The 17,399-nt window shown below is 39.6% G+C and overlaps 1 protein-coding gene across 2 annotated transcripts in view; it reads left to right on the top strand.

The window, feature by feature from the left end:
• Positions 1-17,399, top strand: part of LOC131591946 (xylosyl- and glucuronyltransferase LARGE1) — a 270,653-nt gene that overhangs the window by 209,327 nt on the left and 43,927 nt on the right. For both annotated transcript variants that reach the window (XM_058863082.1, XM_058863081.1), the window contains 2 exons: positions 15,575-15,687; positions 17,228-17,353. In XM_058863082.1, coding sequence (XP_058719065.1) covers positions 15,575-15,687; positions 17,228-17,353 — 239 coding nt within the window. The remainder of the gene's footprint in view (positions 1-15,574; positions 15,688-17,227; positions 17,354-17,399) is intronic.

Here is a 17,399-nt window from a genome sequence, read left to right as displayed (position 1 = left end):
GAACAGAGCTTTTCAGCAATCTGACATGTCCTCAGCACATCTACAAGATTTCTGTCCATGACTCATGTATAGGCCCAGAAAGAGGGAATGAATAGGAGTTGAGACTCATTTTCTGTAGAGAAGTAAATGGTATCACGAAATATTAGCCCAATAAAGATAATAACTCCTGCAGGACACCAACAGGGTCATAATTGTCCTAATAAAATGCAAGCTACTGGCCATCAATTTCTGCTGCCATGAGAAAGGAATAAAGACATTGGATCAGAGAATTTATTAGGTTACAAGAGACAGGTCTTCCCATTGATTTGTGTTTGGTATATGAGAAAACATACCAGGTGCGTAAAGAACACACACGTACACCTAAATCATTTCAATGCTGGGCTTTACATGCTGATGCAGTGAGTTAGGTTCCCTCTCTCTTTGTAATAAAAGGGCAGAACAGATGGTGAAGCCTCCATTTGGAACAGATGAATCCATTTAAATATCCTTGCACTATCAGGATATTATTCACCATAATAGCATAATAGTGATTTTGCTTCACAGAAATATATTATATTGAATTAAAGAGACTAGCTAGAAAAAGGATTGAGCAAGTTGTGGATGGGTCATCTGTATTTCTATATTCCTATGTATATTTGTGGAATTCCCAGTAATTTTAGTGAATTTGTATTTTAGTGTCTGCAGAGCATCTCTGTTCTCTGGAAATGTTCAAAAGAATAGCCTAACAGAACACAGATTGGTATGGATACAAGATCTTGGCAGAATAGGTTTGTTTCCTGACTCTTCTTTGTCAGAATTGCAAATAAAAAGGCTAGGTCTGCCCACCCCAAAGCATGAGACAGAGATGAGTTTCATGGATTTTTCCTGAAATCTGAAAGCTTATGTTATACACAACTCAACTTGTTGGTGTCAATTCAGTTCACTGTTCCACCACAAAGCAGTATCTTTTGTTCTGCTGAGAGATGACCACATTCTATAGCTACCTTCTTTCTGCTCTATTTTTGCTTTTTCCTTTCTGCCATTTTAATGCTGGCAGAGAGAAATCTGGCTCAAGCACATAACATCAGAATAATGCAGAAATGTATGGTGGGTAGTATAAAATACATATATTTATATCTAAAATGCTAACGTTAACATTATTCTATAAGGATTCAATTTATGTTGTCTTAATTTACTGTTCCAAATGGTTTATGGGAGTACCAAATGTCAGTATATCACATAGACCTTACACTGAAGGCAAAAATAATCAAATATCTGCAGTCCTTCACATATACTGCATGTGTTTATTCTTGTATTAATACAGACCTATCAAGCCATGCATAATCCCATAATCCTGCACATAATTTTATTTTTCTCACAGTTTCTTTCTTCACACAACTCACCTTGTAGTTATAAAAACTCTTTTTTTAGAAAGAAAACCAGAAGGTAGATAATATATGGAAGACTGACAAGTGATCATAAGAAGTGGAATGTTGTTTCTTCAAGTATGTGGAACAAGAGGTCACTGAGTGAAACAGTGCAACCTCTGAGAAGTAGGAAACGAAGTTATTGACAGAATCAGCACCCTTTAATATGAATTTCTTGACTGAATTAATTGTTTGCCTCAGTAATCTAGCAGAGACTGGAGGTATACATTTCTCAAGAAAGATGAAACTGGATCTTGTTTGATGTGTTCAGTAAGTAAAAATAATTTACTCTGAGTGCAACAGTGTGGCCAAGGAGGATTCAGAAAACTAAATGGGGGAGACACTGGAAGGAGAGGCAGTATCTCTAAGAAAAACACTCATGAAAGGCAGCGGTCCAGGAGGGGGAAGACAGAAATTCAGGTGCCTAGAGCTGTCCTTAGGAGCTGTGAAAGGGCTCCCAACCCCTGAAACTTTTATGAGCTAAACAGAGCTGGATCAGGGGCAGGCTCTCAGACAGACTTTGCTCTTGCTCTTGGGAGTGTGTTTACTGCAGACATAGGATACAATCCTAAGAAAAGAGATTTTTATGTGAACCTCTTCAGCCGGACCTAACCCTGGAAGATTTGATTTTGAAGCACCTCTCAAAGTCAAAAGTGTTCCACTGCTCCTCACAGTTTCTGAAGATAATTTCTCTTTCACTCTTATCTTTCTATGCCTGAGCCTCTCTGGACAACACAGAGGTTGGGAGAGTCCCAGAAGGCAGATGTATTAAAGGCAAAGATGTGTTTGTTCCTTCTTCGCTGGTTCTTTAAACCCAGTAAGCATTTGTGCTCCACTCTTCCTGTGTGCCCAAGCCAGATCTCCTGACAGCCAATACAGATTTTCAAGGAAAGATTTTATTTGGTTGTTTTTCATTCTTCCTCATTTGCACAGGCAGATAATCCAAGTCATACTTTAGTCCATGATAATAAAATTGTTGGAAAACCAGACCAAACACAAAGTCAGACAATTTAATTAGTGTTTAAGATGTTCTTAGTTGGAACCATTCTTCATTTGCAATAACATTCTCTTCCTCAAGCATTTTGAACACAATTCTTTCTGTACCACAAAGGTTTCCAAGCTTTTTTTCTGTGCTTTACTGGCAAACACTCAGTAAGCTGATTAAGCAATCAAATGCCCTTTTTATATATCATTTTTATATACCATCCACTCCATTATAGTTGTTTTCACTGAGTTAACTCTTCCAGATTCCTCATACACTAATTCAAGCATAGTTCTTGCTTTGTAACTGTATTATCTTTCACTGACTAAACTGTGCTTTTGGAAGTATTACTACACTATGATTTTTCTTTTTACAGATGTTAAACTGACAGCTCCAGAGTTGCACTGTATAGTTTGATGTTCATTTTGGGAGTAACAGTAATCTTAGTCCTCAGAAACGTACTTTATAAAAGAAATTCTAAACATAAAAGCTTTTAGTACTTTAGTACTTGTCTGCCTTTTACTTTCCATCCTGGTGGAAGATAGCTTTTAAAAGCAATCTCTGGTGACTGTTAAGGCTTCTGGCCACTTCTTTAGGGGTGTGAATCACCCCTGGCTTCTGTGGCTTTAGTGCAGCAGAGCCAACTTCCATCAGCTGAGAATGGACCCCATGCCTGCCAAATGGAGCTTTAGGATAAATCTGTAATGTGGGTGGTGGTGGTCATTTTTAAAAACTTCGGCCCAGGGGATTTCAGACTCCTAGACTACAGAAGCCCATACTGAGGATTTGAGGGCTCATCTGAAATGCACTGCCTCAGTGCAGCCACCAAAAACTGTAAGGAGGTGTCTCAACAGCTTGAGCTGAGAATTCATACTCCCACACTGGGAAATGTGACATTACCAGATTTGTGGATTGGGAGCAGAAGGGAATGGCTAGCACCTAACGATTACTAGGCTACGTGTGTACTGTGCCTTATTACTCCTGTGTTTGTAATGACTGGAAGAGTGCTAGAATGAATCTCTCTCCTTTATTGTTTCCCTGAAAAAAGAACCTATGGAAGTAGAATTGGAAATTGAAAGCATGTGTTACATCATTTTTGCATAATATTTAACAAATTTGAATGATAAAAGGCAAGCACAGAACAGACTGTTTATGTGAAATAAGCCTGGATCACATCTTGTGCTCCTTCATGATGACGCTGTGCATCTTCAGTGCAGAAAACAAATGAGTGGTGAAGCAGTGCAGAGTGGGCTGTTGGTAGTCATGGCACTGCCTGTGGACCTGAAACCAGGTAACAGCTTTCAGCCAAGCTCCACAGGCTTCTGCTGATGACATTGTGGTAATTGCACTTGTGTACATTGTACTTGTGCTTGAGAGAGGAAGATTTTCCACCTTGTCTCAGTGAATGAAGTCAGAAAACTCATGGTTTATAGAACCTTTCAAACCCACCACTGTGGCCTGACCAAGCTTAGCCATGCCTCCTTGAAAAGCCATTGCAATATTCCTGTCTCACATTAATTCAAACATTAGTCATGAAGTACTGTCATTGGGATTGGTTCAAAGTACAGGAGCCTTTGCAAATAGATGGAAATTGCATTTTAATGATTAAAAAAACAATGTCCAATACTGATGACAAGTCTTGTTGTCATCCAGTCACGAGACTTTCTTCATCTACTTAGATCCACACTGTGCCAGTTTTTTGGATTAGATTATACCTCCTGTAGGACACTGTGAGTTTACTCAGTAAATACTATTATCAGTGCAAAGCATGGTGATACACATGAGCTTTATACATGTAAAGGTGCCTTTGAAGTACAAACACTGTGCACGTTGTCCAGGTAGCAGTTTAGGAAGTGCCAGCCTATGGAAGTAACAGTCTGTTTGTGTCAAAGGTGGGAAGCTAAAGCGATAGTTCTGCTATTGATGACCACATCCCTATCTTTGTTATCTATAATCTGTAGCTTGAACTTAAAAATAAACTATCTTAAAGCTGACTACCCTCAAAGAATAACTTCCTTTCTGGTCTTTCTTACGCACTTTCTAAAGCACGATGTGATGCACTGAGAACTTGTTTACAGCATGTTTGACATTTCTGAAATGAGGGTCAATATATATTTCATTTTGAAAACAGTGCCTCTAGTTTGAGAGGCCTATCCATCTAGTAAAGGCATTACTGTGGCTGAGCTAGTCTGCTGTTCATGGCATTCTCTCAGATACATCCTCTACTCCTTAGCAATTGAATCTCAGCCCATGTAAAAACGATGTTTTTAAAAACACCACCAGACTTGCTTTGAAACACTGAAAACATTTATCTCCTAGGAAACCTGTGATTAAAAAAGATGGCATTTAGAGAGTCTATACCAGATTCTAGTTGTATTGGAGTAAATAAAGTTTATTTTTTTTAGTTGATTTAATTGTCCTAGTTTTTGGAGTTTTATTGGTCTGACCTGAGTCCATAATGTAAAGTTCTCCATGTAATGTACATAAATCAGGCATTTAGATATAGTGTTCCAATGTAATGATTTTAAAAAATCATTTTGAAGTGTTTTATTTTTAGCTTGATCGAGGCAGTTCTTTATGTGAACATACATACCTTGATCAGTAATTATGTTGTCCAGCAGCCTGAAATGCCCTCTTTATTGTAGAGGGACAGTTATTAGCAGGTTAAATTTAGATGAAAGACTTGCACATAAAAGCTTAATAAAGGCATCCAGGTGCCTAAACTGAGAACAAAACCTTCTATTCTATGACAGAAGAACCCCAGACAAATGCATAGTAATAGTGAAACCGGTACGTTTCCTTCTGAAGTGCAAGTTCACTTTGCAGTTTCTCATTGTGCTCATAAAAGTGATTGTGTAAAGACAGTTCCTTTTGGTAGAGAAAGAGACAGCGGTTTTAGCCACAGTCCCAAAGCAAAGAAAAAAGGCAAAGCAGTTGGACTCCATCTTTGGACTCTTAATAGGTAACTTGGTGCCTGTCACAGAAAGTAGCAGAGTGACTAAGATGTCTTCCTACCCTCTGTGTCAAAGTCATTCCCACTAAGGCAGTGCCAACAAAACCTGTTGGACTTGGTAATAGTCAGATCACTCACTCTCTTAGGTGCTGTTTGCTACAGAAATCACTATGCTTTAATCATTTTTGTGTTAGGGCAAACTAAGTTCAGGACAAACCTTTCCCCTTCAGAAAAATACCAAGTGACTCTGAAAGAGAAGAATCTGCAAAACTGAGTGGACAAAAATCTCAGAAGAAGCAGCTCATTTCTTGCCTTTCCTCATTGTCTTGTCTTTATGGTCAGCTGCATCCTGACTTTAATTGTTCCTGCTGTAGCACCGCAACCTTCCCTTCTGCACCAATCCTTGTCAAAGTGAGCTCAGGGGAGCACAGGAGTGCTGCAATACCCTTTATATGGAGATCATCTCTACGCAGTTGTTCTCAACAAAGTCACAGACACTGAAAAGAGAATTCTGTTTTCCCAAGTAGAACTGTTGAATTTTAGGCAGTTTAGGTCAGAAAAGATCTCCTGAGGTCTTTTAGTCCTCTTCCCATTGAAAGTCAGCTCAGATTGCCCAGGGCTTTTTGCAGCTGAGTTTCATGTGTCTTCTTGGATACATGTCAGAGCAGCCTGTTCCTGTATTCAGCCACTAATTTTCTATTCAGTGAAAAATAAAGTAAAAATTCATAGTGTGTAATTAGATTTTCCTTTGCTGCAGTATGTGACTATTGCATCTCATTCTGTCTCTGTGCATCTGCTAGAAAAGTGTGGATCCATTAAGCAGTTTTAGAAAGCAACAGGAGATCCCTCAGTTTTCCCCAGGCTGAAGAAGGCCAGTTCTCCCAGCTTCTCCTCATGAATGGCAGGCCTATGACCATTTGGGTTGCTCTCTGACGGATTTACTTCAGCATGTCAGGGTATTTATTTGACTGAGGAAATCTAAAACAGTTCTTCAGATGTGGTCTTACAAGTTCTGAGCCAAGAGTGGTAATCATTTCCCATGACTTAAGGGCTAATACAGCCCAACACGTGAAATATTGTCCCAAGGTCGTACTGCTGGCTCATGTTCAACTTGATGTCCACCAAATCCCTTAGAACTTCTCCTAGAAAGCTCCTTTCTATCCACCCACTTGTCCTCCAGCATGTACTCTCCATTCAGGAATAGTACCATTTAGGACTTTCTGTTGAATTTTAGGGATTTTCTTTTACCCACTTGTCCAGTCAGGGTCCCTGAGTAGCAGCCCGTCCCCAGGGAATTAGGCCACGGCCCCCAATTTGGTGTCATGTGTTACATTACCTAGACACATGCTATCCCATTCCAGCTCATTAATCTGAATGCTAAACAGCATCAGCCCCAGTGCCAGCTCCTGTGGAACAGCCCCTGTAACTGACCACCATCTGAGTGTTTCATTGCTGAACACAGCCCTCTGAGCTTGGCAGTCCAACTTTGCAGGCTCCTTGTAGTCCACTTACCCAAACTGTACCCCAGTTTGGCTATATGAGCATGATAAACAGCTCTGTAGGCAAATCCCTGTGTTTCTGTTGTGAACCTAATCCTTCTCTCTGTTACTAGAAAATAAGTGGTTGTGCAGAAAGGATTATGTTTCCTGTTTTTTAAATGCTGTGGTTAATTTCCAGGCTTGTTAATTGTGTGCTGCTGCTTTCGTTCCCCTAATCCATTCCTTAGAATGTTCCATTCCTCCTGAATCTCAGTCAATAAACTGCCCATTAAGGGGGGGAAAGGCAGGGGGAAGTTTTCTGCTTTTTTCTGAATACAAAACTCCAAACCTCTTTGTCATCCAAACAGAAAGAAATACCTTTCGGGTGGTTCAGCCCTGAGCCACATCTCCTTTGTTGCCAAGGTGTTGAGTGAACACCAGACCCAGAAGAGCTATGATGGGTTCTTGCTCACTCTCCCCATTGTTACACTTAGCCTTGTGCACTACACTTAATGTTAGAAACTGCTTTTGAAAGCTCTTCTCCACCATGATGGAAAGTATAAGGCAGGCACTGTTAAGATTAGAAGCCAGCCAAAAAAATTAGCACCTGTGCAGGGTGCATTTTTCCCCTTCGCATACTCCCAAGTGGAAACCTTGTAAAATTGTTGACATTTTGACCCCTATTAAATATAATGCCTTTGAGAGGATCAAAACCAAGAAGCTCCAAATAATTTAAAGCAGTGGTCCCTGTTAGCTTTCACTTTTTGCTGCTTTCTGTGGAAGAATAAAACACAGATAAGTATCATGGATAAGGTCCAGATCTGATATAAATGCCTGACAATTGCATTAAAGAGACTTAAGCTGATTTACAAGAGCCAAGGATTAAGAAACAGATTTTTTTTTTCTTTTAAAGGTGGGTGGTTCTTTGGTGGAGAGTCCAAGATAAATTACTTTTGGAAGATGTAGTTGCTTTCAACAGGGCAAATAGTCAGCAAATTTCAGCAGACCTCCTCAGTTTTTATCCATAAAAACAAGCTTTGTGTGATCCTTTTTTCCAAACATGCCTGTATACAAAGATCAAATGACTGGATCTCCTGCATAGTAACCCTGTGTACAGTCTGTGTTATTCTGTGATTCCTCTTCAGGACAGCTCACCCAAAGTCCAGTTCCTCTGGCTTTGTGTAGAGTTGTGACACTCACTCACAATTCTGGGTTTTGAGGCACTGACATGAAGAATTCTATGTTCAGAAAGAATTAAGAGATGCATGACAATCAGTCCAAGATGGATAATCAGATGAACTCCAGGTTTGATATGATTGACAAAATCATATTTTTTGTGTGATCACTGGATGTATAAACCAGAGTAATTTTAAGTATGAATACAGGAGATGCATTTGTTTTGTATGGGATAGAGGCTTTTTACTACTGTCATACCTAATGTCTACACTCCCAGGTAACTTAGCAGCCCAGTTCATTCTTCAGTCTTGGCTCCCTGATTACCCACAGGACACAGAAATTAGTTGGTACCCTTTCTTTCTCAAGAATAAAACTGTCTTTTGTAAAAAAATTAAATAAAATCATAATATTTAGTGTAATCTGTTCATCATTCATTTCAGGAAGCATTTCTGGAAGGTAGCATGGATAGGACTACACTGCATTTGGCACCTCCTTCCAATCCTTAAATGTGGCATCAGAAGATGAATATTCCACATGCCCTGATGACATTCTTCAGTGCACACAACAAAGACCCTCTGTTCCTTGCTAAAAACAATCCAGTCTAGAAAATTGTGACGTGTCTCTCTCATAATGTCATCCACACTGAGAAATGCAAACAGAATAGTTGCTCTGTCTAAAAACTGCAGGAACATAAACTAGACCTCAGAGACAAGTTCTGAGCAGCATGAATGTGGCCAGCAGGGTGTGCTCAGGAAAGAACCACACCCTGAACAGTGCATGCCCACCCATACTTGTACACACACAAGCAGGGGTTGGGTGCTCTGGGTGCTGGGGACCACTTCTTGGACTGCATGTATTTTAGAATGTAGATTTAGCTACTTGTCCAAGGCTAGGCTCCACAGGTCAAAGATGACCACTTCAAATTTGCAAAATTCAGGGATAACACTGGAAAATTTCCCATGAAGTTCAGAAAAATAGCTCCAGGAGCTTATCTGGGAGCAAGTCAAAGGATAATTTGATCGTAGGTTATTCATATTTGGAGGAGAAAATAACATTTCTTAATAGAGGGCTTGCCAATTTAGCAAAGGTTCAGCAAGATCAAATGACTGAAAGTTCAAAGAGATGTTCAAATTAGAATAAGGGAAGCACCCTTCATCAGGGTAATGATGCATTGGAATAACTTATCAAAGTTTGTGGTAGACTATCCATTATTGTAAATTTTTAAGTAAAGACTGATTTTTTTTTTCCTAGAAGTTATGCTCTAGTAGACCCCAAACTGATTTTGAAAAATCCTATGGCCTCTGTAACACAAGAGCAAAAAGTTGTCCTTTCTGACCTTATTACTTAAGGAAGTATTTAATCAGGACTTTGTTTTCCTGTTGAAGCCACCTAAGCACCCAGGTAAATGAAACCATACCTAATCTTGCATGTAAGAACTTACTGCAATTTTAGTATTGAAGAGAGAAAAAGTAATTTCAAACTTTGTAGAAATTTTTGAGATTCACACCCCTACTCCACACAGTATCACTTTCCTTTTTAAATCTCACTTTTCAAAATGCTTTATAATAAGATGTCTACCTGGCCATCTCTTAGCTAGTGGCCGCTTTTGGCACCTTCATGATGTCTTTCAGACATGTACAGAGATGCACACAGTGTTAAGTGATCCTTGCACATGGCAGTGGTGTGAGATTTCTTTGCCTCTAAAATGTAATTTCTCTATGCTATATACTCAAAAGGGTCACAGAGTGCAAAGGATGTAAGGAAACACAAGCTTTTTAAAAGCCATGTAAGGAGCTTTTTCACAGATGTTTGTTGTCTCCAGCAACCCTTTGCAGAGGTTCAGGAAATCCAGGGCTTTGAGAAAGGTTCGTATCCTTAATGTCTTCCTTGCTTGATGGCCAAGCAAGTACAGCAGCTGGGAGTAACCCTTAGTTTCCATTTTTTATTTTTCTAGTGTTTGTGTTATTTGCCAGCCATGTTGTTTTCCATGTTATCTTTTCAGCAAGCTGGGTTGTTAAGTATGTGAATTTATACTTCTTGGGACTTCATACTTCTTGGAGTCTGTGTGAGAGGCCAATTTCTTCAGGTCTAGAGATGGTTTTTCTTCGCTGACCTCTGAAAGTCCTGTGAAATTGTTCATTCTCTTTTCAAGACTGTGGGAGATAAGAAAGCATTACTTAGCAGGATGGTCTCTAAGTAGCAGAGGTTTTCCTCCATAGACATACTAAAAGCCTTATAGCTCATGATTCCTCTCCTCCAGACCTTCTAGACTCTGGAATCAAGGAGATTCTTCTGTAACAGCTTTGGGGCTTTAAGAAAGTTGGAGAAATTCCCCCAGAAGTGGAAGTCATTAAAGAGCAGATAGAAAGAATATTTATCTTCTTCCAAATTGCTCATGAAGGATAGCATCTAAGCAGTAAAGAAACAGAAAACTGGGACATTCTGAGCTACAGTGAGCAGCTCTATAATAAGAAGTTAGAACTGTGCTTGAGTAAAACATTCATCTTAATTCTGCCTAAGGAAAAGTAGCATACTTGGGAAGAGGAGGATAAGGAAAGTAAAAGTCTTCTATTTCATTAAATGGTCATCAGGAGGTGTAAACAAAATGTTTATAATGCTTCAGGAGGAGCTGGCCTCCCAACAGAGGGACTGCTCAGCATTTCAAAATACACTCTATGACAACTTCACTTTTAATACATGTGCAGAGAAAACAAGGGCTATTGCATTCTGTCACCGTGCCTGGAGGGACACACACTTTGTTTCAAAACAGCTTCTCAGCCCTGTTCAGTTTTCTTAGAGAAAAGTTCAAATGTGGAATCATCATTTATTCTCAATGAACACGTTGTGCATCCCTGTAAGTTTTTATTAGTTTGGGTTTTTTAGATTGTGAAAAGCTTTTTTTGAGAAAAGAAGTCTGCTGCATGTGAGTTCATAGATAAATATTTTATCAGGATGCTCCAGAAATGTGCTAGAATGACAGTCCTTTGGTCATATCACGTTAAAAGCTATAGACAAATATGGCTTTATTACATTAATGACATGGCTGGTCAAATTATGAGCAATAGTCTATAAACCAAGTGAAATAAATGCAATGAATATCATCCACAACAACAGTGTGAATTTTAAAATGTGTGCAGTGGCTTGTTTTGGAATTACAGTTTTAATTTACTACTTTAATCCCTTACAGCCATTACTTGCAGTTTACTGTTTGCTCTTGATACTGTGGGTGGAAAACGGAGGCCACAGTCAGTGGTGTGGAGCTGTGACTCAGTGGATTCCAAATGCAGTCCTTAAAAAACTGGTCATTGGAGCCCTGATCAGCAAAGGCATAGTCACATTCCTAACATTACACACTGGGACCATTTCCATTGACTTCAAGTACAATAAATCACAATTAAAAGAAGTTGCATAAGTATTTGCTAGAGTACTCAGCAGTCAGCACTATCATGGAGCTTCTCCTGGGACAGCAGAGCTACAAGTCTCTTCCATAGCACCTAAAACTGAATTCAAATCTGTTTAACAAAACGTGGTAGATTGCTGCCCTAAGTGCGTGGGACAATAAATATTTATTACAAAATCTGCATTCTTTCAGGCCAGTTTGACATGTATTAACATTATTTCTTACAGCATCTCAGACTCAGTGGTTTGGTGTGTGGTCTTCAGTGTGCTGCTTAGCTGTAACAAAATCCCTGTCATTTTTTTAAAACTCACTGTTGCTTTATGTTCTATTTTGAAGCCTGTCTTACCTGTCTGTTTCAGGCATTACGATGATATCTACCAGTTATTTGTCTAGATGGTTCACTGTTGCAGGCCTAATTTTAGGAAAAAATTTTAAAAACCTGACAAGGATAGACTCTGAGGTGCTACTCACTTAACATGGCATTGCCTCAAAGGCTCAAAAAAGCATCCTGTTCCACCCAAAAGGAGCAGGCAAGATCATACAGAAGATGATTTCTTAGGAGCTACATTTTTTTTTTCCCACAGCACTGAGTGTTTTTTTCAGGCACCTTATAATTTAGAATTTATTACCCATTGTAATAAATTGATTGAGTTAGAAAGCTTGTCCAGTTTCACTGGAACTTCTCTAAGTGATTCTGTTCTGTCTTAAAATGTTGTTTATTACATCCGGCTCTACTGTATGATCCTCTCTGAATTTCAGGAAGAGCAGTTGTCTTTGTTCCTGAAGCAAGAGGTGGGGATGCTTGGTAGCATTCCAAGGGAAATGGCTGATTTTTCTGCAGACTTTCAATTTACTGTTCATAAAAATTAATTTTTGTTCTGGAGCACATTAACAAAAACAAAAACAAACAAAAAGAAGAACAAATTTGGTGTCATGCTTTAAAGCATCTCTGGAAACCATTGCCTGGTGAAAGCATTGGAAGAACAAAAAAGTTGTTTCAGATTGAATCAAAAATGGGAAAAAGGACAGAAAAGGACAAAAAATACCATTGATTCCCAAAGTTTGGTTAGACCCAAAATAGAAAATTTATTTTCCTTTTCAGATCTTTTAATAATTTTCAATAATAATTTTAATTTGTATCAACTTTGAGATGAAAATTATTTTAGAGTAAATTAGGTTTTAAAATGTACCAAAATATTTTTGCAGTGTTTTCTGACTGAAACATTTTAATCCAAATATGTTAATTCAGGTTTATTGCCCTGTTTTATTCAATTTATTCACCAAATTACTTTTTTTGTGTGTTTTGGAGGATTTTTTTTTTATTATTTTTTTCGCTTTTGGAGCTGGGCTTTTCATGTGTCCTTAAATGACATCGTTGAAAAACTGCTTTGTTTGTTTGTTTGCTTTCTTGTTTGTTTGCCTATTTGAGCAATTCAGAATCTGTCAAATTTTGGTAGTTCAAGTAAAATCTCATCAAGCAGCAGGAGAAAAATGCCATTCAAGTTCTAACTAGACTAGGATGTTTTCCACAAATTTAGTAATAAAGCATTCTTTTTCTCTGAGATCTTTGAGATATTTCCATCTCTGGATATGGCTGAACTATTTCCTTAGGACAAGGGAAATAGGGTGTTCTGTGGCTGATCATAATTTGTTTAATGCTCATGAGATGTTTGAGTTGCCACTTTTTTCTTTTTGTTTGTTTGCTGCCAAGTTTTCCTTCTATTTTTCTCAGGAAGGTTAGGACAGGAGGATGCTGCACTTCTCGAAAGATCAGAAGTCCCACTGCCTGGGGCCAGATGTTAATAAAATATTCCTTTGATTTCTTGTTTTTCCTGCAGTCTCTTCTTCCCCCAGCACAGCAGATGAGAGCGAGTCCCTTTTCCCCTTATGTTCAGCTGTATGTCATCTTGAATTTAGTCTGAGATTTCAGTCAATTTGACTCTGAGGGAAGCAGATCCTGAGGCAAATATTTTCCTTTCCTTATTTCAGACACTTTGCCTGCAAACTAATTGTGCAGATTGAAGTTAGTTCATTTGTTATGTTTGCTTTTGGCAACACAACAGTATAGAAGAGAACCTGAAGTTCACTGTTCTGAAAAAAGAGTAATTTTTCCTCTGTGTGAACTGTTTTAAAAGTTCCTAAAATGCATGCTTTTGCTTTGCTTTTGGACTTCATAACACTAAGTGAATAGTATTAAATTCTCCTCTTAGAAATATCTTATTCTCACTAATACTAATGAGTAAATATTTAAATTCGCTATAAATATTCTCCAGCAGTTATTTTTATGGCAGCAATAAATTAGAAGCCTAAACAGAAACTGTACGAAGGTGTAAAACACAAGCCTGCAGGTGAATTAAAACAGAAATCACATTGAAATTAGTTTTGACGGTGAAACATTAAAACTTTGTGAATATTTTCAATAGCCATGATTGCATTATGATTTAGTACATCCTTTCTCACATATATTCCAGTTTTTCCACTCCATCTGCCTCTTTTACTCTCAGCTGCTACCATGATAGCCCCTCAGGACAGCATAATCTTGTTAGCTGCAATGCCATAATCTGCTGCTAGCATGAGAGTGGAAGTCAGAAAAATCAGAGAATACTGCTCATATTAAAACATTTCCCCTTTTCCTCCTCAGACTGGAGGCTTAGAGAAATTAAGAAAAATTGGTTTATTGTCTATAAATTATGAAAACTATTCTATTACATATTATAGTTAACTGAATCTTACCATTATTTCTAATCTTTCTTAATAAAGAACCTTCTCAGTTGCATTTCACTGCAAAAGCTGACAGTCCTTGCCAGCTGGAAAAAATCCTTTTCCAGAGAGGAGATCTCCCACCCAGTTTATTGCTGCAGCACAAGGGACCTGCTTCACACTGATGTAGAATTTCAGACAATGCATAGTGGCTCTCTTAGAAGCTCATGCATGCACACTACAAATAAGCTTTCCTCATGCTGGAGAGAAGACAAACACACTGGCATAAATAAACTGCAGCGTGTTGTGACAATACATCCCTTTCCAATCCAACAGCTGCAAGCAGAAAGGTTGTCTGAGGATGAAAGGGGATCCCTCCAGTGAAGGTTCCAGCATCCTTGGGAACCAGATGGACTGAAATGGGAAACACAACTAAAATAGGCCACAAAATTCACTGCCAGGAGAGGTTTTCTTTTTATTCGTAGCAGTGCCAGGTTTTACTAGAAAGAAACTTGCCATGTCATAGAAACTAAATATAGGAAGGAACTGGAACCACCTATGTCCTCTCCCAAGCAGTGCCGCACTTTTCCAGGTACATTTTTTAATCCTGGTGTAGTCTGATTTGGAAAGACTCGAGAAATAAAGTATTTTATCTGCCATTTTTAGTTTATTTCACCACAGCGGTTTTAGGAGAATTTTTCTTAAGCATTCAGACTACATTTCCTTTCTTTTTCTCATTACTTTTAGCTTTATCAACTTGGGCTCCCTGAGGCAGCTTTTCCCAGTGCCTTCTTTTTGTCATTTCGTATTCTTCTGTGTAGCTGCTGCGGTTCTCTACAGCTGCCATGATATTTTTTTGTAAGACCTCTTGCTAAATGTCATTTGCAGATGTCATTACTGTTCTGTTTACTTCCTCCCTCCACTAATGAAGATGTGAAACAACACAGAGCCCGTCATTGCTCTTACTAGGTGGTTTCTGTCAGCCTGCAAGGCTGCTGCTTATCGGTACTCCTTCTTTGTGGCCCTTCAGTCTGCATTCATTTCCCATGACAGTGCTCTTATCTAAGCCTTTCCAAATTCATTTTTCAAGCAGATCTTTCTAAGACACTGTAGGAGAGGTTTTGCTGATGTTTGAATCCAGTTTCATTGCTTCCACTGTTTTCCTTTGTTGTACACTAGGAATTTTGGCCAGCCAAAAAGCAGCTGAGGAATAACAATGCACACTGAGGTACTTTTTTTCCAGCTTAAAATTTCTGATTTGAGGATCCCGTTCTGTGCCTGAATGGCAGGCCCTCTCAAGGTCTAGGTTGTAACCAGCCTTGATGATCTGTTCCTCAGAGAAGTTTCACGGACTGCGATCAGATGTGTCAGATAACTTCATGTCCTGTTTTTGCTGCTGAATCAGCACATGGGCAGGGTGGGCCTTGGCTGGCACGTGGCATCATGGGCTCTCTGTCTCTGCCCCCTGTTTCCCTTCAGGGGTGATCTTGCTGCTTCTCGATAAGCTGCGGAAGATGAAGTGGGAGCAGATGTGGAGACTCACGGCGGAGCGGGAGCTGATGAGCATGCTGTCCACTTCACTGGCTGACCAGGTGAGTAGGACACTGCAGGACTGTGGGAGGAAAACAACTGAGGCTTGAGGAAGGAGAGAAAGGGAAAGGGGATGAGATGTGGGAAAAGGCAAGGGAAAGCTGTTGTGCCTGTAGTCACCATCTGTTGAATCATTCTGGGGAAAATGTGGAAGGGAATGGAAATTGAGTCACAAGGTTCTTCTTACTACACTGACATTTTTACCTCCTCTGCTCAGATGATTCATAAGAGAGACAAAAGGGGTTTTCAAACTTTAATTTTCTGTCCTCCCTTCTGTAACACAGAACTCTCCAGACACCAGAAGTCCAAATAAACTGTGTCTTTTCCCACTGGTTATTGTCTAATCAGACTTTAGTTTTAAGAGTCTCCTGAGATTTCTCTACTGTTTCTGGCAGATGAGTCCCAGATGTCTTTTAATGTACTCCTTGCCACAACAGCCCTATAAAGACAAAAGTGCTGCTGTCTCCCTGCTGCAGATAGGAAACTGAGGCCAAGAGAAGAAATAGTGTGCCTGAACATAGAAATACAGTTTTTCAATTTGTGCTTCTTGCCAGCTCTATGTTTAAACCCAGAAACCCTGTTAATATAACACTAGACCTGAACCAGTAATTCTTGCTCAACAGCTTGAAGATGTTAACTCAATACAGCATCATATTTAGGTATTTGTTCTTCTGAGCTACATCTGGCTCCTGACCAGTCACCACAAAGGAAGCACGCTCCTTACTGTGCACATGGAGATGTGCACTTTGTACAGCGTCTTTGCAGGGTAATCCAAAAGCTCCCGAGGTTCATTAAAATGATTCTTGCAGCTTCACTGTGTTTTTCAGTCAGGTCCTGAGTTGCTGTCTAATACCTGCATGAGGGAGAATTTTGCAGAGTGGAGGAAGGCTGCTTGTGTCTTCCCCTAATACCAGATTGTCCTTGTAACTTACTTCTCCAGTGGAATGGCTGCTGAGGGGCAAAACACTTTGTGTCCCTCATGGTGTAGGCTGTTCTGCAGATCAGAACATGTGTCCCTCATGGTGTAGGCTGTTCTGCAGATCCTTCATGCCTTCTCCATAAAGGACCTGGAGTACTTGTTAGAACAATAAAGTGCTAGCTAAAGTCACATCTAGTGATTCACCTTGAAGCACTGTAGCTTCCAGATTCACTTTCCTCCTCTTCATTAAAAAGTGGTGCAGTGCTTGGTACCAGCAGGCCCTGTGTCCTTTTCTGCCTGTTACTCTCCCTGCTGACCAGGACAGGAACCACACCTCATGCCAGTGGTAGAGGATGAATGTTTGAAAATTTTGCTGGAGTCTCTTAGCTCTGTGTGTCAGGAGAGCTTGTTTCCCTTGTCTGGATCCATATATCACCCTTTAGATTAATAACACCCTCCAAGGAAACAGAATTATGGAGAAAGGTTTACAGACCTCACCTTTCATCACCATTGGAATTTCTGCCTGTGAGGGGGAGAAGGACAGCCAGCTGGGGGAAGAGTTGAGATCACCTCACACAGTAAGTAGAAATAACATATCCAAATGTTTCCCTGTTTTCTCTTAGGATATCTTCAATGCAGTCATCAAACAAAATCCCTTCCTTGTCTACCAGCTCCCATGTTTCTGGAATGTGCAGCTTTCTGATCACACCCGTTCCGAGCAGTGCTACAGAGATGTGTCTGACCTGAAGGTACATTGCACAGGAGGTTGGATGGGTGGTGTCCTTTGGGACAGAG

This window comes from Poecile atricapillus, chromosome W (assembly GCF_030490865.1).
Source record: "Poecile atricapillus isolate bPoeAtr1 chromosome W, bPoeAtr1.hap1, whole genome shotgun sequence".
Taxonomy (NCBI): domain Eukaryota; kingdom Metazoa; phylum Chordata; class Aves; order Passeriformes; family Paridae; genus Poecile; species Poecile atricapillus.
Note: the sequence above shows the minus strand (reverse complement) of the source record. Positions and strands in the feature narration are given on the sequence as shown.